Source organism: Lutra lutra, chromosome 17, assembly GCF_902655055.1.
Source record: "Lutra lutra chromosome 17, mLutLut1.2, whole genome shotgun sequence".
NCBI lineage: Eukaryota > Metazoa > Chordata > Mammalia > Carnivora > Mustelidae > Lutra > Lutra lutra.
In genome coordinates this window covers 56,313,897-56,335,494 of record NC_062294.1, presented here as the reverse complement: position 1 = coordinate 56,335,494, position 21,598 = coordinate 56,313,897, and the positions used below count along the sequence as shown (strand labels likewise).

Below are 21,598 nucleotides of genomic sequence, written 5' to 3'. Positions count from 1 at the left end.
AAAAGAGAAGCTTGGAAAACAAGATTGTTCCATCAGGCAGACGAGGGGCCTCAGTTAACACTTGTCTTCCTGCGCAGGCTCACCTTTCCGATGTGTATTAGGCAGTTACATGGGAAGCAGAGGGCCTTTCCTGCATCTGCTGGGTTTTTATTACTTTTAGCTCAAAACAACCTTTATGTGCCACTTTTTGGAGCAGCCTGCTTTGTGTCCCTACAAGAACGCAGAGCAAACCCTTAACACAGTGACATCAGTCTTTCTGCTTTACTAGCAGTAATTAAAAAATAATGAAAAAAATCAGGTTGCCATTCCCATCAGCAAATACACTGTGACTCTTTCTTATGAGGCATTTCTAGATTTGTGCAAAGGAGAACATAACATTAAACTTATCAGGTGGTCTGGTTAAATTAGTTTTTGACTTAAGAGATCATCAATATCCTTACTATTATGAGTTGAACTGTGCTTTTTCTCAGGGAAGATACTGTTAAGTCCTAACCCACCCACCCTCGGCCCCCGGCTTCCTCAGTGTGATCTTACTGGAAGTGGGGTCATCACTGATATAATGAGTTAAGATGAGGTTATCCTGGGGTAGAGCAGGCCTTTAATTCAGTATGACAGGTGTCCCTATAGAAAGACATGCATCTTGTGAAGATGAAGGATTGGAGTGATGCACCACAAGTCAGGGAAAGTCAAACACTGCTCACGAAGACCAGAAGCTAGAAGAGCAAGGAAAGATTTTCCCCGACAGGCTTCAGAGGAAACATGGCCCTGCAGACACCTTCCACACTCAGGAGTAGGAATCAATACATTTGTTTTTGTTTTGTTTTGCCCGCCCTCCCTTTTATTTTTTTTTTTTTAACATTTCTGTTTTAGGCCACCCTATTTGTGGTACTTTTTTTTTTTTAAGATTTTATTTATTTGAGAGAGAAAGAGAGAGAGAATGCACAGGAGCAGGCTCCCTACTGAGCAGGAGCCTCTTGCGGGACTCGATCCCAGGACCCTGAGATCATGACCTGAGCTGAAGGCAGACATTTAACAACTGAGCCACCCAGACATCCCTATTTGTGGTAATTTGTTAAAGCAGCCCTAGGACTCCCGTATGTTTATCAAATGCACAATGAAATAGTGTAAAATTATGTACCGGACACTAGAGTCTTTTCAATATATAATTATTATAAAACTCTTGAGGACCTCATCTGTAATACAATTTAAAGGAAAAACACTGGAAATTTACCAGAAATAATAAATTTGGAATTGAATTTATAAATTTTTTTTTTAAGATTTTATTTACTTATATGACAGACAAGTAGGCAGAGAGGCAGGCAGAGACAGAGAGGGGAGGAAGCAGGCTCCCCGCTGAGCAGAGAGCCCGATGCAGGGCTCGATCCCAGGACCCTGGGACCATGACCTGAGCTGAAGGCAGAGGCTTTAACCCAGTGAGCCACCCAGGCCCCCTGGAATTGAATTTAAATGAAACTTGAGGATACAGGGATAGGAAAAACAAAACAAAACAAAATAAAGCAAACCCAAACCAAAAAAACCAAACCAAAACAAACAAAACAAACAAAACAAAAACCAAAAAACAAAAAAACCCAAAATCCTTGTATGGGGAATACTCTTTCCAGTGGGGCACTGGGGCTGTACACACGCCACTAAAAGAGGCCTTCGGGTGACTCCATTTTGACCTCAAACTTTCTGGTTGGGTTGTTCTTCCCGGCTGGAATCTCAGCTCACATGGAAGATCCTGAGAGCAAATCACTCTGAGGGAAACTGAAACCACCCCCTCACGCAGTTAAGGATGGCCCTGAGCCAGCCAGTCCCCACCAATGACTGACTCACAGATGCCATCGCTTTGACTTCCACTGCCTACATGCACTACTACTCATCCACCCACCTTTGCCCTACATTTTCCTTAGAAACCTGGAGTATTTTCAGTACTTTGGAGACAGACTTTGAGAGGCTACTCTGCTGTCTTCCCACTGTCCACTTCCCCTAAGCAAATCCCTTTTTCCTTTCACCACCACTGGTTTCTCTACCTTTGAATTTTGTCAGTGGGAATGGCAGAACCTGGTCTGTTTGGGACCGCAAAAGATGCGGATCCCAGCCCTCTGCTGTGATGTGGGAAACAGAGGCAGAAGAGAAATTATTAAATGCCCTTACTGTCTACAGCCCAATGACAAGTCCTTCAAACAGGCAGAGCGACATTCCTCTAGGAACTCAGCTGCCTTGATGTTAACACTTCGCTAAGGGCAAAAGGCAATCCCAGCCTGATCCCCCTGGATCCTGCAAGTCTACTTTAACATGTAAAAATTCCTTTAGAATTTTCCGATGCAGGGCTCAGACCTGAGCCTCAGGCAGACACTTAATGACTGAGCTACCCAGGCGCCCCTAGAACTACACTGATTATGGCTCTGAGAAAAGGGAGGAAGGTCCTGCACAGTAGGGCAACAGCTTCCCTGAAGGATCACCCAACCACACCGGATCTGACCTTGACTGGGATTATCTACCTGGACACCGGCTTGGAAACAACCACAGCACATGCCTTGCTGATCCGGCCTATGCCACTGCCCAGAAGTCTTCTTCATCTCAAACATCTGTTCTACCGTGTGACATCTTAAAGCTGCCCACATGACTGTATCATCTAACACCCTCCTCCATCCCTTGTCACGGATCTAGCTAGGGGAAGTAATCACTGACATCTAACAGCATTAGTCCTCAGGAAGACACGGGTGGTCAATCAAATCATCAGGATAAACCAGGACTTACCTGCTATTGAGAAACCCACATTTTCCATTTCTTTTCCCCACTACATGTATTCATCAGATGATACCAGCAAGAGCTCCTTGTGCCTTTGCAGTGACTAAAAGGAGCCACCTCCAGGTCCCTCCCAACATGGATAAGAGTTCCTCACATTTCCTTTTAATAGGTCCTGTCTTTCTCTTGAAGGATGGTGCCTTCCTCAAATTTTACTTAGACTCACATCCCACATTGTGGTGCTAAATGTTTGCATTAATACCCATTTGCTTTCTATCTGTCTAATATCAATTAAGCATTTTCTGAGGACACTATCTCAATAATATAGGCACAAAAGAATGGTTGTAGTGCCTACATAGGTGGAAAGAAACATGACCGCAAATACAACTGGAGATCTGAAGATAAGTGGGTCATAAAACAAGTACAAGTTATTTTTCTACATCTAGGGAGTCACAGGCAACTAGGGATAGTTGTCCTCCTCTACATGCTAATTCTTCAGCTTAAATATTTTCTGTCTCTTCCCTGGGCTACCTCATCACTCCTATTGGGATAGATGTCACCTTCTTATGGGGTATCTATGATACACGTAGGATTGTCTTATGTACATGTGCACCTCATAGACACATCAAAACAACACTCAGTGTAGGACGAGGGGCACATACCTTCATTTAGGACCATGGTGCAGTGCTATAGAGTCCCAAGTCTATGTCCAGAATATGCCATTCTGGCTAAAACAGATTTAGAGAAGTGCTGTGGGAGGGGGAGTCTTCTTTATGAGACATGGGAAGGAAAGCACTGGGAGAAAGGAGAGATGGTGGCTTACAAGGACAGGGTGCAGATGTCATAGGAGATGTTCCACTAACTTGTCACCCTGCATTGTGCTGATGGGAATGCACTAGTGAGAAGGTCTCCTGTTAGTGCAAGGTCCCTGCAAACCTGCTGGCTACACAAAATCAATGCCAAGTAGCAGTATCATGGAGTACGTGAGCTCAAATATGAAGAATATCTCTGTTACATACCTCCATAATACACCCACTTTAATATCGTATTCACAAAGAGGAGAAAAATCACATCATAGACTAAGGGGAAAACATAATCACATAGCCCTTAAACCTTCAGACTACTGGGCAAATGGATTTATTGTTCTTTTCCAGGATCAAACAGGTGATTGATTCAATCAGCTCCCTACAGCTCTCAATGAGACAGATGAACCCTAGACATAGGACAACACATCATTCATGACACTCCCATATCCATATGTTAAAAACCAGTGTTTTATTAGTGAAAATATATTATGTTCACACGTACACTAAGTTATGCTTTTCAAATCCACTCTATTGTTGACATTCTAAATACAGAATACACATGTGCAAAAGCATTCGAGTGTTGCATGAAAGATGTGGAGTACCTATTTCCAAAAATTTCATGACAGAGGTACACTCCTCAGAAATGTGTATGTTCAATGGTATGGCATTGGAGGGAAGACTTAGCTACCCTCCCTCAGTCATCTTCAGGATCTCCTCATTTAACCACATCCAGTCATACTCTCTAACGGTTGCACTTAGGAAGATACATTCATAGTTTACTGCACGGCTACCTCTTTTTCCTTAAAGAACAATTAGGAAAACCTCCTATTTCTAATATTCAGGAAGTTCTTTAGTTTCAATACATCCAGAAGTATGTGCTCCGAACACCTATCCCATGGAATCTTATATCAGTGTTGTTATAACCATAAGCACCATCGCCACTGAGATGTACTTCATATGTTGTATATCATATGGTCCTCTTGCATGGAAAATTAGGTATGCATGAGTCCCACTTAATGGAGTAGGACATCTAATATCTTTGATGTAGCAATATGGGTGTTCTTACGCACCCACGAGGAACAGAGAAATTTTCCGGAGTGATTTCAGAGGAAATACATTAATATTGTTAGCCACAAATCTCAAATAGGGTTATTGTAAAAATGTAAAAATACTGAAATCCATATATATATATATATGAAAAAGTCCATCCACTAAACCTGTTCATCAGATTACCATATAAATTTCCTAGTGTTCAGGTCTGATTTCTCCTTATAATCACTATTTTCATGCAGGGTAATGTCTGAGTAGGGTGAATAATGCATTCCATTGGCTTGATTTCTGTAACATTCATTGGCATCTGATGTTCAATTCAATAGTTTTCTAAACATTGCTAACTTTCAATTGACTTTCCTTAATGCACTCTCTGGTGTGTGCTGCAATGTATACTAAAATGAAGGCCTCTCCACATTCACAATGTTCCAAGGGTTTGAATCTACTATGCATTTTGACACACTGAGTAAGCACTGAATTCCAGTTACAGGCTTGGCCTCGTTCTTTACATTTCACACTTTCACTCTTGTATGAAAACAACAATATGAAGAAAGTTGGGAGTCCCACTGAGAGGTCAGACACATTCTTAGTATTTGGATACTTACCCTCCTATTTAAAATCTCTCATATGGAGTGAGGAGGGAGCAGTCCTTAGGCACTCTCTCACATTCATTACATCCATAATTTTCTCTGCAGGGGGAATTCTGTGATGTGCAGTAAGGGTTGTGAGCCTGCTAGATGATTGGCCACATTATTCATCCGGTGTCTTTCCAGTATGAATTCTGTTTGGAAGGCGTGCATGCTGGACAAAGGCCTTGCCACACTGGTTGTATTTGTGAGATTACTGTCTAATATGAATTCTCTCGTAGGCATGAATCGGTGAGCACTCTTTAACCAATTTTGCTCACATTCTCTTTTTCTTTTGTTCTTCAAAATTTTATTTATTTATTTGACAGAGAGCTGGAGAGAGAGCACAAGTAGAGAGAAGGGTCAGGCAGGGGGAGAGGGAGAAGCACGCTGCCCGTGGAGCAGGGAGCCCGATGCAGAGCTCAATCCCGGGAGCCTGGGATCATGACTGGAGCCAAAGGGAGCCGCATAACTGCCTGAGCCACCCAGGTGCCCCTGTTCTTATATTCTATACACTGGTAAGCCTTCTATCTAGTATGAATATTATTTTTAGTGAGGACTGAGTGCCTGTAATGGCCTAACAACATTCTCGATGTTGGTAAGGTTTCTCTCCAGGATGAATTCTGTAATGTTGAGTAAGGCCTGAGCTGTGGTTAAAGGCCTCGCCACAGTCTTGATATTGGTAAGATGTCTTTCCATTATGAAATCTCTGATGCAGACTAAGCCTTGAGCACCAGTTAGAGGCCTTGCCAAATTTTTGGAATTTATAGGGTTACGCTCTAGTATGAGTTCTGCTATGTCGAGTGAGGTGTGAGTTCACCTTAAAGGCCTTGCCACATTCCTGACATTGGTAAGGTTTCTTTCCAGTATGAGTTCTGTAATGTTCAATAAGAGTTGAGCTGTCTCTAAAGGGCTTGCCACATTCTTCACACTGGTAACATTATTCTCCACAATGAATTCTGTAATGGTGAGTAAGACCTGACCTCCAGCTAAAGGCCGTGCCACATTCTTGACATTGGTAAGGTTTCTCTCCAGTATGAATTCTGTGATGTTGAATAAGGTATGACCTCCGGTTAAAGCACTTGCAACATTCATGACATTGGTAAGGTTTCTCTCCAGTATGAATCCTGTGATGTCGTATAAGGGTTGAGCTGTGGATAAAGGCCTTGCCACATTCTTGACATTGGTAAGGCTTCTCTCCAGTATGAATTCTGTGATGTTGAATAAGGTATGACCTCCGGTTAAAGCACTTGCCACATTCATGACATTGGTAAGGTTTCTCTCCAGTATGAATCCTGTGATGTCGTATAAGGGTTGAGCTGTGTATAAAGGCCTTGCCACATTCTTGACATTGGTAAGGTTTTTCTCCATTATGAATGTTGTGATGTTGATAAAGATACGACCTCCACTTAAAGGCCTTCCCACATTCTTGACATTGGTAAGGTTTCTCTACACTATGAATTTTATGATGCCGAGAAAGGTTTGACCTCCAGGTAAAGGCCTTGCCACATTCTTGACATTGGTAAGGTTTCCTTCCAGTATGGATTCTATGATGTTGAGAAAGGTGTGAAAGGCAGTTATAGGCCTTGCCACATTCTTGACATTGGTAAGGTTTCTCTCCAGTATGAATTCTGTGATGTTTAATAAGGGATGACCTCTGGTTAAAGCTCTTGCCACATTCATGACATTGGTAAGGTTTCTCTCCAGTATGAATTCTGTTATGTCGAGTAAGGCTTGAGCTGTGGCTAAAGCTCTTGCCACATTGTTGACACTGGTAAGGTTTATCTCCATTATGAATTCTGTTATGTTGAGCAAGTTTTGAGCATGATGTAAAGCCTTTGGCACATTCATTAGAGTTGTAATTTTTCCCTGCAATATGAATCCAGTGATGTCTATTAAGACTTGAGTGATCATGAAAAGCCTTGCCACATTCTTGATATTTGCAGGGTTTCTCTCCAGAATAGATCTCCGAATGTCCATTTATTGATGAACAGTCCTTAAAGCTTTGATTGCCTTCTTCACAATTGTATACTTTTTCTCCAGTATGCATTCGCTGATGTTGAGATAGTGTTGAGGGGCAGTCAAAGGATTTACCACATTCCTTAAAGATGTAAGTTTTCTCTCCCTGAGGGATTATCTCATTGATGTTTAAGCTTGATGACTGACTAAATATGGTCCCTGGTTTATTAGATGTGAACGGGCTTTTTCCCTCATGAATTCTCTGATGATCACCAACACTGGAGGACTGGTTACAAGCTTTCCCACATTCATTATATTTATGAGGACTGTCTCCCAAATGGTGACCATTATGTGTACTGAGGTTAGAGCTTGGATGAAAGCCTTGCCCACATTTATCACATTCATAATGGTTCTCTGCAAACCTAGCCCTGACACATCGGTGAACACTGGAACTCTGGTCCAATGTTTTCTCAGATTCAGTGCATTGAGCAATTCTGTCTCCATTGAAAAGCCTCTGGTCATACTGTAGCGTCAACTCCTCAGTGGAGTCCCTCTCAAATGGATCCCACTGAGCACTTTGTTTTTCATTTCTAAATCTCTGATTTAAGGTCCGGCCAATCCTATCTTCCAAATGGCTCAAATCATTATTTTCAGCATGGATTACATTACTTTCCAGATGTTCCAAATGGTCTGTCCACAAATCGCTATGGTTGACTATCTGATTGGAGCTTGTGCTGACCGAGGCCCACTGCGCTGCAGAAACAGTTGACTTAAAAAGGGAGGTCTTCCATAGCGGTTTATATCTTTCACCATTTGGGGCAGTGAGATTCTCATTAAGGGCAATTGCCTTGGTTTGCGTGTATTGTCCAGGATTTCTTTGATGCCCTTCACTCTCCCCATCACTGTACCAGTCTGTGCGTAAGTGTAAAATCTCAACAGCACTATCTTTGTATCTGTGCGTTGACTCATTCTGGAAAGAACCTTCTATGCTCTGCTGTAGCAGGAAACTCGGGGTCTCATGTGAAGATAGAGCTGAAAGATACCAAATAAAAGTAAAACCAGTGCACTTACTACATTCAGAAGAATATACTGATGACTTCAAATGCAGAAGCACCAAGTCACTCAGACAATGTCAGAAAGATGGCTGAGAAAGAGTCATCAGGACCTCATATCCCCATGGATACGTAATATGGTACACAACATATTGACCATATATCCTAATACATAATTCTGTGATATGGTCACAGTGTAGCAGAAATCACTTTCCTGTATCTCTAACAATCACAAAAAGGATCATATGAGCTCACAGCAGAAGAACGGAGGATACGGAGAACAGAAAACTGAACTGAGTCAAAGAGTACAGTAAAAATAGGAGCATATCAAGCACAGGAAGAGTTGTTTGGCAGAAAAGATCAACAACACTGACAGCCCATGAACTAAATGAAGAATAACAGAAAAAAGACTGAGTATGATGACAAGTGAAGAAGTGAAAGAGGACAGTGTATAACTGACTGTAGGAATAAAATTATAGGAGGCAACAATATTTGAGGGGGGGAAATCACAAGATTTCGGGTGGGAGCTACAGAGAGAGGGAATCACATACAGGCATCACACTGAATACACAGTGTGACTTGTGCCTCCATCCCAGGAGCCGGAGATCAAGATCTGAGCAGAAATCAAGAGTCAGTACTTATCCAAGTGATCCAGCAAGCACCCAATTATTTTTTAACTCTTATCTCTGTGGTAAAGTCTCACTATTTTTTTCTCACTCCTTGAGTACCCTTATGATCGCAACCTTAAATTCTACATCAAGCTCCTTACTACTGTTTCCATTGTATGTCTGCCCTTGGTCTTATCTGCTGGTTTTCTTTGGGCTAAATTCTTTCATCTTGGCATTTGTCTAACTCTCTACTTTCCTCTGTCCATTAGAAAAGTCAGTGATGTGTCCTGTTGTATCCTTCAGACCAGTGGTCTGCAGGGTCTCTCCTTGCCTGCTACAGGCAGTGTTTGGTCCCTGGCCTGAATGTGGCCAGTTTGAACTAGGTGAGCTCTGCTCCGATTGTGAAAGGAGACCTGAAGTCAACTCCACCAGGACTGCAGTCCTGCAGAACTCTCTGCTCAGGAGACGTGATGTGAGCAGGGGCTGACCTTGCTGAGCCTGAGGAGAGCCTCACTGAGAAGGGCAGTCCCCTCAGATCACAGGGGGTGGGGACTGGTGCAAGAAAGGCAGACAGCCAGTGTCTTACTGAGTAGGGCTCAGTCTTTACGCTACAGGACAGGAGAGGGCTCCCATGTTTTGGAAGCCACATGTCACTGAATGTTTCCTCTCAGGAATGTGCTCCTAGACTACTGAATACTCTCCCCACTGTGCACCCCAGGTGGTCTCCAGATGACTGTTTGCATGCTCTCTGCCCCCAGGTTGTTTGCCAACCTTCTCTCCAGGAGCACCCCAGTGTCCTCCTGGCTCTATCCTATCGAAACCTGCTGACCATTAAAACTCAAGGCTTTGGGGTGCCTGGGTGGCTCAGTGGGTTAAAGCCTCTGCCTTAGGCTCAGGTCATGATCTCAGGGTCCTGGGATGGAGCCCTGCATTGGGCTGTCTGCTCAGCAGGGAGCCTGCTTCCCCCTCTCTCTGCCTGCCTCTCTGCCTACTTGTGATCTCTCTGTCAAATGAATAATAAAAAACAAACAAACAAACAAAAACAAACAAAAAAAACCCTCAAGGCTTTAAGATGTTCTGGTTCCAAGAACTCAGGAAATTCAGCCCTTCTCCCTCTCCAAGCCAATGGCTTTGGGAAACCTCCTTAGGTATCCCCTGAGTGGTCCTCTGTCATGACACCTACTGCACAACTGGGGCTCCCTTCCCGCCACAATACTATACTCCTCTCCTCCCTAAACCACGTCTCCACACTATCTGCCATCTTCCATGTGGCCTCTTCTCTCCTCTTACTTGGGGAGTTTCTCCTGTCACCTTCAGCCCAATGTCTGGGGCATTTAGGATGACCTGACATTTACCTAGTGGTGCTCATGACAGGACACATGTGTCTAGGACCCTCCTACGCCACTGCCATTTCTTCTCCTCAAAATCCTTATTGTTTTAATCCGGTTAAAATTCATGGATTTTATAAAGCTGGTACACAAACCAACACATAAAAATTAGTTTTGTTTCTACACAACGAAGAACAATTCCCAAAACAGAGACATCATACATTTACAGCAAACCCCCCACCCCCCACCCCCACCCAATAAATGCTTCCAATTTAACATAAGGGTAGAGGTCAAACCAGAATCGATGAAAAGTGTAATATACTGTGCAGGAATCAAAGAATGAATAAGTAGGAAACCTATTTATGTTCTTTCACTGGAATAATTGAAACACAATAAATCCTGAAGGGATCTACAGAAAATGCAATCTCTGCCAAACTCCAATGCCATTTGTGCACAAAGATCAAAATCCATCCTCTTGTTATAACCCATACCCAAAATAATCTGGGAAATGAAGAGCATATATCCTGATTTAAGGCATACGACAAGGCACAGTTATCAAACTAATGTCCTACAGACATGACGTCAGGAGTAGAATAATGGAAGCGTCTGGCTGAGCTAGATGTGCACGTCTCCAATATTAATGTGTATGACAATGAACTGAAGAGCCTATTAAAATTCATACTCTGATTTGGATGTTTGGGTGGCGTCTGAGTTTCTACTTTTCACACATGTGCCACCTGATCGACAATGCATGCTCCGCTCAAAATTCCAGGACTGAATTACGATAGTTTTAAAGGTTCATAAAAGGGGGGCAGAGCATACAGGTGAGTATGGAGTCCTTTGCTTCCCTTCACTCTTCATTCAAGCCAGCCCTACTCCTGCATAACAAACTTAACCCAATCACTCTTCTCTGCACCTCCTCTTATTTTTCTTTCTTCAATTTTCCATGCCACCATACTCATGGAAACAGCTCTCTCCTTCACAAGAAATGCAGGTGCAAATTGCTTCTGGCTGCAACGCTGGATTTTGTAGCTTGGATCCCACTGAATCCATGGCCTTTATCAATTTCAAGATTCCCCTTCATTTCTACTAATACCCATGGCTTCAGGCTACAAGATCACTTCTTTGAAACTAGGCTTCCTTCTGAAAGATGACTTTTTTTTTTTTAAAGATTTTATTTATTTGACAGAGAGAGATCACAAGTAGATGGAGAGGCAGGCAGAGAGAGAGAGAGAGAGGGAAGCAGGATATCCGCTGAGCAGAGAACCCGATGTGGGACTCGATCCCAGGACCCTGAGATCATGACCTGAGCCGAAGGCAGCGGCTTAACCCACTGAGCCACCCAGGCGCCCCCTGAAAGATGACTTTGACTAAAATGAGCAGTTCTACAAACTCATTGCACTTTCTGGTCTTTCCCGAAGAATCCACTTCCAAAGAAAAGCCTTCCTGATGCTCCTCAGTGGTGAGAAGACAGAGACCAAATTCAAGGAAATGGAGTTAAGAAGCTCTCACAGGAATAACTGGGCTGCTCTTCCTGAGCTGCCTGTGAGGATCACAGGCTCTTCTTGGTCTTCCAGTTCCCTTCTTTGCTCTGCTGGGCACATGCTTCTCTTTCCCTTTCCCTTCCCTTCTACACTGAGGAATGTTTATCTCCAGTGTGATACCAATCAGTTTGCTTTCCTAGGACTTTATCCTACTGTGAGTACTTAGGATTAGCTTCTTTGGAAGAGTAGGTTTAGTTTTCTTTACTTGCAAATTCTTAAGACACTACTTTAATCTACACATGTATATCTTTCTTGATATCCATCTTGATTTCCTTTCTATTAATATATACTCTACAATGTCCCATTTCATTAGGTGTACAACATGCAGATTCAACAACTCTATAGGTGCTACTATACTCACCAATAGTCGCTAATATCTGGCACCATAAAATGCTATGGGAAAACCATTGGAGGAGTTCCCTGTATTCTTTTCACCCCACGGAAGCCTGTACTTCCCATTCCCACTTCCTCATGTTGCCCATCATCCTTCTCCATTCCACACTGGTAACATTCAGGCTATTCATTGTATTTGTGTCTCTTTCAGCTCTTTTCATTCTGTCTTTTCATTTCTGATAATGTGGTTTGACCCAGAAGGTGTTATGCGACATGAACTAAGTGACATAAAAATACTATACATATTCACTTATGTGTACGACCAAAACAACAACTTAAATGAACAAACAAGCAACAGACCTATGAATGTCTATTTTGTTTTGAATAAAGTCCCCGGATAAATTTAATAAATATAAAAATTCCAGGATGACACGCATTCTATACTGTAACCCGTTGGTCTGTAACAGTGTTCCAATACTGGCAGAAGACAAGAGGTTCCCAGGTCAAAGTTCAAGTGTCTTATGGCTCATGACACAGCAAACATCATAAACACCTTCATCACACTAATTCCACTGGCCAGACGCCCACCCCCAACTCATACAGGGACACACGGCACATGAGGTGGGTTTGTGTTGGACACTCTGAGCATAGGAAACCCCAGTATCTTCAAGGAACATCTAGCGTATATGCCCGATCCTTGGCCATGAAAACAGACCATTTGTTTCCTGTACAATAAACTCACCTGTCCTCAACCCAAGATCAAGATGCTATCACTATACTTCCAAGCATTTTTATACACAAATATGAGTGGAATGACCATTATAATTAAAACGTCAATCAAGGAAACACTCATGCAGATCACAAGGTCACCACATGACTTCAAGGAAGAGTGACAATACTGTATAAGGCACATGTGTGATTTGGCTCAGATATCCACTACAGTACAGATACATTTTCCTTCATGATCTTTTGCTGCTCACCTGGCACTGCTATACAGTCACATGCAGGGTAGATCCCAACGTCAATGTACCTAGAAGATTTGACTTTAAGATCTTCCAACCATCGGCCATAGGGCCAACTGCAAAGACCTGGAAGATACCCAAGACGCACATCGTACCACCAAAGACACATCCCAGGCCACTCTGTGAACCTAACAAAGTAGCATTCATGCAAAGCCATGGTAGAAATCTTTCACCCAAAAGCCATCGGTGTGGGTGGGACTCCATTATACACAATGTCCAATGATTGCCTGTTCCCGTTTGATGAACCTACCTGGCTAAGGGGAATTTTCAGCACCTGTGAGTGACTTGGGTGTCCAGCCAATGTTTTGAACTAGAACATTCTATGTTCTCTGTCTGGGTAGCTATGCACATTCTAGGTCACTTCCCATGGTTAATGCTAGCCTCCATTCCTGAACCACTAGAAGCCTGAAGAAAGACCCTAGACAACCTCAGAGCCTCTCTTACAGGCTTCTGGGGAGAAAACCAAGCCAGCAGCATGGACCAAGCACTGAACATAACCTCTTGCTCTGCGTGAGCAGGGAGACTCATCAGTGAAGCTGGGCAGCCACAGAGCCCAGCCTATAGTCCTGCCCAGCAACAGAGAATGGCCTTTGGTCCTGCCACATGTTCAGTATCACCTCTGGCCCTGGCTGATCACGGAGTTGCCAGCATAGGTTTTGGAGACACTCAGGAGTCCACACGTGTCCATGGACAGATGTCTAACCCTCTGTGCTCAAACAGAATAAGTTTATATTCAAAATGATTGTGCATGGTTTACACCAGAAGCTGCTGAGGTCCATGGGATACCTCTAGAAGGAATGCCAAACAGCTGGCTACATTCAGATGACTGAGAATAAAACCACTCATACTTGCCTTCCTGCCATTTCAGAAAAGGAGAAGGCACAGATACAAGAGTGAGCATTCCACAGGATTCCAATGAAAATTGGCATCAGACAGATACTTCCATGTGTCAAATGCACACAGGGTATCTTTTCTTTTTACAAGGTGCACTATTGCCATTCAGAGTGGATTCAGTATGAACCACAACTTATGGGCTACTTTTCAGTCATTTAAAAGAAAATCCAAAATATTCACTAGCATCTGACACGTTCCTCTGCACACTGCATACACTGTATGTCCCACGGTTACTGAATCTGCTCTTAATGTATTCAATGCTCTGTATTCTATGCGTTAGGGCTAATACTATTCTCCTTGAACTGAAAGACATGATTTATTTTTTCATTTATTGATTTTGAAAGAAATGACGTAGATAAAGGAAGGTATAGTGAGCTATGCCCACAATGTTTAAATCAACTAATACCCCCTCTCCACGCACCCATGCATCTGGTCCTCAGAGAGTACAATTGTCTCAGGCATCCAATAGCAAATGGTCCTCAAGACCAGCAGGGAATACATTACTACATGAGAAAAGCATTGGACATCCCAGATAGCCACATTACCCAGGAACGCATCTCTGTCCCATTAGCTCATCACGAGTTGTTTCCTAAGGCCTTGCAGTGACCAAAGGGACCGCTCTACCAGATCTTTGCTCACATTTCAAGAGTTCACCATATTTCATTTCTATAGCATTACCTTCCTCTCAAACGGTCACAACATCATGTTTTATCTGTCCTCACAACTTCCAGTGCCAAGTGCCTAAACTAATCCTGTGGCCTAGTGATGGTTTTTTGCTTTTCTTCCAGTGCAGTGGTGACAACATTGTATTTAAAACAGACATACAGCCTCATGTGATCCTGTCATCAACCATTTACAGTGGCCTTAGAAAACTCCAAGCTACTCGTAAGGCTAGGCAAGGGCCTGCGTGGCTTAGGTGGGAGGGGGAGTGCAGTGACAATGAGGTTTCCAGAACACAGGAGGCAAAGTCAGCTGTGATGCCTCCACCCCTGAAACAGAGATGAGACAGAAGAAGAGGACAGGATTTGGGAAGAAAGGCAGTACAATTTTTCTTTCTAGATTCAGAGTTAGTAGTGTAGCCTTGGACAGGGGTCTTCTCCCCAGATGAAGAATCCAGGCCAATGTTTCAGCCTAGATCTCTTTCATCTCTTCCGTTGGGCTACTCCATCACTCCTAACAGAAGACTGTGTCCTGTTTAAGTTAGAACAACTACTCAGCACCCAGCCCTGTCCCCTCTTTTTTTTACTTCAAGGAACTATTAAACAAAAATAAAAACAAATACTATGACTCATGAAGTCTCCACATTTTTACCTAATCAAATGCTGACACTGAAGTGACCAGCATGGATGACGTCACTTCCTAGAAGGGAAAAGAAGAGTAACTAAGGAACTCTTACTTCTCCAATTGCAAAGGAAGGACTGAAGTCTCAATTTAACTACATGGAATTTATAATGCCCCCTGGAGAATTACTCTCACATTTAATTTAAATTTTGAAGATCATGTCATTCCATGGAAATTCTTGTTGAAATCTTTATCAAGGTAGGTAAGCAACAGGTTGACAGAGGAATAAGGAAAACAGAGTAGATCCTACAGGATTAAAACCCAGTTATGTAAGAGATGATTCACATGGGGAGATTCTCAAACTAAGATACACCAGATGTAGGAAGCATAAATTCAATACAATACAGAGAAGAAAACTATTTCTATTATGAATCTAGAATCTCTTTGCTTGCTAGGATCATCAATTTTCAAACTTGGAAATGACCTGGTTTGAACCAAGATTCCTTTTCCTTCTGAATATACAGGTACACACACATATGTATGTACACGTGCTTCTTCCTAGTTAGATCTGGGACTGCAAAATCTGTCTTTAGCTTAATATGACACATTGCATTCTGTGCAGATCAAAACCCTGTATCTCTGCTTGTGTTCTCTATGCTCACAGAACAGGAGAAACATACAGGATAAAATTTGATCGACAGTCTTGGGAATTGTGTAGCTATGGCTTATCATTATATGTGTAGTGACTTTGTTCAATTACCAACCGTTAGGTAGAACCCATGGGCATTAGATGGTGAGCCATGGTTCAGGACAAGAGAAAGAAACTAACATTTACCAAAAGCATTCCTGACAATCCTCATCAAAATCTTAGCAACAACAACAAAAAATCTTATAATTTTGAAATAGAGAAATACACTCAAAACCATTCTGTGAGGTCAGCAGTACGCTGGTATCAAAGCAGTATAAACAAAAGATAAAAGGCTAGTTTATCTGATGAAACTTCTGCTACTCTGGCTTTCCTTGGACATCCATCTACATGTACAAAATAGAGTCAAAAGAAAAATGAGTCACACTGAAAATAATTGTCCCTCTCTAGAGATCCATCTGCCCCTGAATCCTTTCAGGTCTGCTAACGAACACAGTTAACCATTGAATATTGTGCTTTTCACCAATAACGGTCCACTCAGACACAGAGAAGTTTGCTTGATAAATCCAGTGCACTACAGTAAATGTCTTTTCATTATGATTGCCTTCATATTTTATTTCTTCAAATTACTTCCTTATAAAACTATGGTATATACAGCAGACCACATACAAAGAATGGGATGACTCATGACATGTTGTAATTAACCCACACAACACCACAGATGAAGAGAGACCTTTGGAACACAATGACAGGGTCACCTGGGTGGCTCAGTGGGTTAAGCCCCTGCCTTCAGTTCAGGTCATGATCTCAGAGTCCTGGGATTGAGCCCCAGATCCAGCTCTCTGCTCAGCAGGGAGCCTGCTTCCCCCTCTCTACCTGCCTCTTCACCTACTTGTGACCTCTCTCTGTCAAATAAATAAATAAATAAACAAACAAATAAATAAATCTAAAAAGAAAGACAATGGCAAATCCACTTCATCTTGTGGAAGAGCTCCTAGAAAATCACTAGGAGAATTCTCAGCAGTCTGAAAAGCAAGGGGCCTGACATAACGTACTCAGGTATTCAAAGATTGAAAAAGAGTCACCAACAATACTTTACCTAGCAAAATTCTTTTCCACAGAGCAGAAACAAAGACATTCCTAAGTAAAAACCCGTCTAAGATTATCAGTAGATCTGTCCTACAAGAACCATTAAAGGAAGTCTTTCTAGATGAAATAAAAGGATTCTACCCAGAAACTGCAACCACACGAGAACACAGAGCTCTCCGCTGAACATAAATATGTAGACAATTACACAAATGTGCTGTGTGTTGCAATGAGATACCAGTCACATTTATTTCTGCTACAGAGTTTGGTTTTGAAAAAAAAAAATAGAATAAAAATCACAAATGTGGGTAATAAAGGATTCAACATAAAAGAATTTGTGATGCCATTAACAAAGTCGGCAGGGTATGCAGGGGTGGAGACAAGAAGAAGAGTTTTCTATATAATTGACACTGAGTCTTAAAAGGTTTGTTTTAGGGGCGCCTGGGTGGCTCAGTCAGTTGAGCCTCTGCCTTCAGTTCAGTTTAGGACCTCAGGGTCCTGGGATGGAGACCCACCCCGGACTCTCTGCTCAGCTGGGAGCCTGCTTCCCCCTCTCTCCCTGCCTACCTCTCTGTCTACTTGTGATCTGTCAAATAGATAAATAAAATCTTTAAAAAATAAAAACAAAATTAAAAGGTGCACTTACAGCTAAGTTGTTTTAATGAATCTCTAAGGTATCCACAATGAAAATACTCATAGAAGACACATAACTCAATGACAAAGGTACCAAGACATATCATGAGTATTAATCTTACAATTAAATTAGATCCTTTGTATTTCATACCAAAACAGAAGTAGATACAGATGTATACAGAAGCATAAAATGTTTGAAAATTCCTCTGAATTCAAAAAAAGTCCTTCTGTCATGCACAGAGTAAAAATTCACCCACACATACATGACGAAATCAATTCTATGTGGATGACAACTCACCTAGACATGGTACAACATTCACTGACCACTCACCAAGGAGACAAAAAGTAGGGGGGACACAGTATGTATGTGCGACATACAAACACAAGATAAAAACACACATAACTTACCAGCAAAAAGCATAAAGCTCATTCTTTTTTGAGTTATCCTCACATGGTCTTGAAATATACGGAGCTGAAAATTCTCTTCCTCTAACAACCTGCACAGATAACACCCAACCCTCACCTAACTAATGTCGTAGAATGAGCCAGACAAGGAAGCACACTCTTAGGAAATTACCAAACCAGAGTAAGAGAAATCTCAACCCACAAAATTCTATATAAAACACTGATGTATGACAGAAAAGGAAAACTTCTATATAACCATAATTTTGAACTGTGTCCACGTACCCACGAAAAACAAGCAATTGATTGGCACGTCTTCATGGACTATAATATTGTAAAGAATGCTCATTAAAATCAATTATAAACAGCTGTAAATGAAAATTTTGTGAACACTTAAAAAGCTTGAAAGACATGTATTGTTATTAATATATTCGTTCTCCTCCACAGAATGTAACCCTATAGTCCATTCTGCTACCACAGAGGAAACAAACATCTTCATTTCTGAATAAATAAACAGCATAGATGTTGAAAATATGCAGAGGGACTCTGTATATGAAATTAATATTTGGGGTTAAATTCTGATATATTCTGAGGAAAGTAGAAGGAAAAGCTCATGATGAATTTCCCATGAAGCAACACTGCGTTACTGAACACAAGGACTTTTCAAACATGGAGGTTTAGGGTACCTGGGGGGCTCAGTCAGTTAAGCATCTTCCTTCCGTTCAGGTCATGATCTCAGGGTTCTGGGATCCAGCCCCACAATGGGCTCCCTGCTCAGCAGGGACTTTTCATCTATCTCTCCTTTTGCCCTTTTCCTCTGTACTCATTTTCTCCCTCTCTCAATCAGTCTCAAACAAATAAAAATTTTAAATAAACTATATGGGAATATTATTGTCTAACTCACTTCTTTTTTTTCTTAAAGTTTTTTTTTTTTAAAGACTTTATTTATTTGACAGACAGAGATCACAAGTAGGCAGAGAGGAAGGCAGAGAGAGCGAGCAAGGGCAACAGGCTCCCTGCTGAGCAGAGAGCCCATGCGGGCCTTGATCCCAGGACCCTGGGATCATGACCTGAGCCGAAAGCAGAGGCTTTAACCCACTGAGCCATCCAGGTGCCCTCTAACTCACTTCTTATAAAGCACATGCCCATGTCATATCAGGACATTTGATGTAAAAGTATTCAAAAATAAATTTCATATAAAACTAATTAGAAAGTGAAAACACATATGACAAAGTTACTGGAAGTTCATAGGAGAATCATACAATGATGCAATTATTAAAAAATAAGGTAATAAATGACAATTTATTAAAGGCTACAAGTTCAAGTTGGAAATGTGCTAGTTCCCCAGTAGCATTTGTTATGTCAGAATTCTAGTAAACAAATAGAGACATTACAGTATTTCACCACTGAGGAATGGAACTCATAGAGCAGAAACTTCTATATGTTTAAAAAAAAAAAAAAGGAAAAAGAAAAGGAAAAAAGACTATTTGAGGGGAAATAAAGCAGTACATTTTCTCATTTTAGGGCAGTGCTTTGTTATCTGATGAAGTTACTGAAACTCAATTTTGTAAGACTAAGATTAACGCCACTGTAACATTAGAAAGCATAAGCCAGAGAACATTAAAAATCTATCTCCAGTGTTCTGGGAATTTCCCCAACAAACCCCAGTGTGCATACAACTACCCTGACCTACTTGTCCCATAATGAAAACCAGAATTGACAAAGGCCATAGCATACAGGTCCTCAGAAATAGGATGCCTTCCCCAGGGCCCTCACAGCAACAGAAAGCTCTCAGATTAGGGGGCCCTCCCCCTTGAAGGAGAGTCTCCTGGCTCTCCTATGGATGTGATGGACCATCACTGCACCTGAAGGAGAATCCCCAGAGAATGCAAGAGCTTCATAATGTTGGAGAGCAGACGTTCCTCTTGGAAAGAGAGAGACCTAAAACTAGGCAAGTCTCCAACTGACTTTCATTCAAGGAGAGCTACTCAAACCATAGCTTAAGGTCTACCTTCCTCCTTCTGACTTGGACCTCCCCTCTGTCATCTGCCTCATTCATTCCCACCTACCTGGATGGAAGCCTCCCGTCTCCTTTCTCTTCACATCCCAGAGCTGCTTCTCTTGCTCCAAATATATAATCAGGTCTGGCTTTGACAGAAGGAGACCTGTTTATGAGGAAAAAGGAAAATGACTATTGCTGACAATTCTAACTTTCCACGAGTCTTGCATTCAGGAGAGAAGAGATGATATTGTACAATCTTAGAAAATGGTTTCCCAAACGGGTTCCCCAACAGTCCCTTTAGAACACACAGGAGGTGGGGCACCTGGGTGGCTCAGGGGGATAGGCCTCAGCCTTTGGGTTAGATCATGATCTCAGGGTCCTGTGATCGAGCCCCACATCAGGCTCTCTGCTTGGCAGGGAGCCTGCTTCCCCCTCTCTCTCTGTCTCTCTGCCTACTTGTCATCTTTCTCTGTCAAATAAGTAAATAAAGTCTTCAAAAAAAAAAAAAAAAAAAGAACACATAGGAGGAATTTCCAATGTTCACATCCTGACCTACACTTCCAAGTAGTAGACATGATAATGAGAAGGGGAAATTTCAGTTTAAGATGTGAGCAGCACCATTTATGTCACTAAAGGTTGAGAACTGCCACTCATTTACACAAGCAATGATGTTTGCTTGAGGAAGGAGAAGCTAAGGCTGAGAAGTAAACACCATGAAGATTTTTCTCCCCATCTACAAAGCACTACTTATTTCCCTTTCTGCCTGGATCTGAATTCTAGCCATTTCAAGAGAAATCTCTGAAAAGACAGTCTTCACAGGAAGGAACAAAACCCTGAGTGGGGTTTGGGAAATCTGGAAGGAGTCTTCCTCACCCAAGAAGAGGAGGTGTTCATAGTTCTCCAACGTCACATCCGTGTACAGTTGCCGCTGAGTGTGGGTCAGGTGTCCCCACTCCTCCTCAGAGAATTCTATGGCCACATCCCTGAAGGTCAGCTGTCCCTGCAGTAAATACCACAGTCACCAAGTGGCCATTGACACAGTTCACGGTGTTTCCTAAAATGAAAGTGGGAGTTAATGTCACCAGCTAGAACCAGATCCGACCTTTCCTTCTCCTGACATGGGTGTGGGAAAAAAGAAAAACCTATGGGGCAGGGGGCTGCCTGGTTGAGAACTTTCACTCCTTTCACTCCCAGAAGTCAACTCTATCGACTACACAGCAGTGACAGCCCTCCTTATCCACCACAAAGTGTTGGGATGTGGGAGAGGAGCCAATGGTCAAGAAATTCTAGACATGTTTCTGATGTGAAATATTGGGGTTCTGGAGTGAATGATGAAGGAATTGTTGAGATACCGTGGTACAAACACTGCTGTCCTAAATAAAGCAAGGGGAGAGGAAAGTTGTGAGCAGTGACTGCTTCTATGCTGTCAGGTGGGGAGGGGGTGAGGGATAGCAGGAGGCCCTAAGGAATTTGGAAGCAAGTTTCCAGGACCCTCAAGGCCTCCCAGCTGGTGTTTGATGAGGCCACACATTGTGTAGTAACACTTTAATCAGGAGACCCTCCAGATATCTGTCA

The 21,598-nt window shown here is 42.3% G+C and overlaps 1 protein-coding gene across 2 annotated transcripts in view; it reads right to left on the bottom strand.

Moving 5' to 3' along the window:
* Positions 1–6,015: 6,015 nt before the first annotated feature.
* Positions 6,016–21,598, bottom strand: part of LOC125088871 (KRAB domain-containing protein 5-like) — a 67,191-nt gene continuing 51,608 nt past the window's right edge. The window contains exons 3-5 of one of the 2 annotated variants that reach the window (XM_047710459.1): positions 20,897–21,023; positions 20,091–20,186; positions 6,016–8,224 (exon numbers count right to left, since the gene is read on the bottom strand). In XM_047710459.1, the coding sequence (XP_047566415.1) occupies positions 6,174–8,224; positions 20,091–20,186; positions 20,897–21,023 (2,274 nt within the window). In that variant the 3' untranslated portion in view covers positions 6,016–6,173. Of the gene's footprint in view, positions 8,225–20,018; positions 20,187–20,896; positions 21,024–21,598 lie in introns of those variants that run through there. The other variant, XM_047710460.1, reaches the window with a different exon arrangement.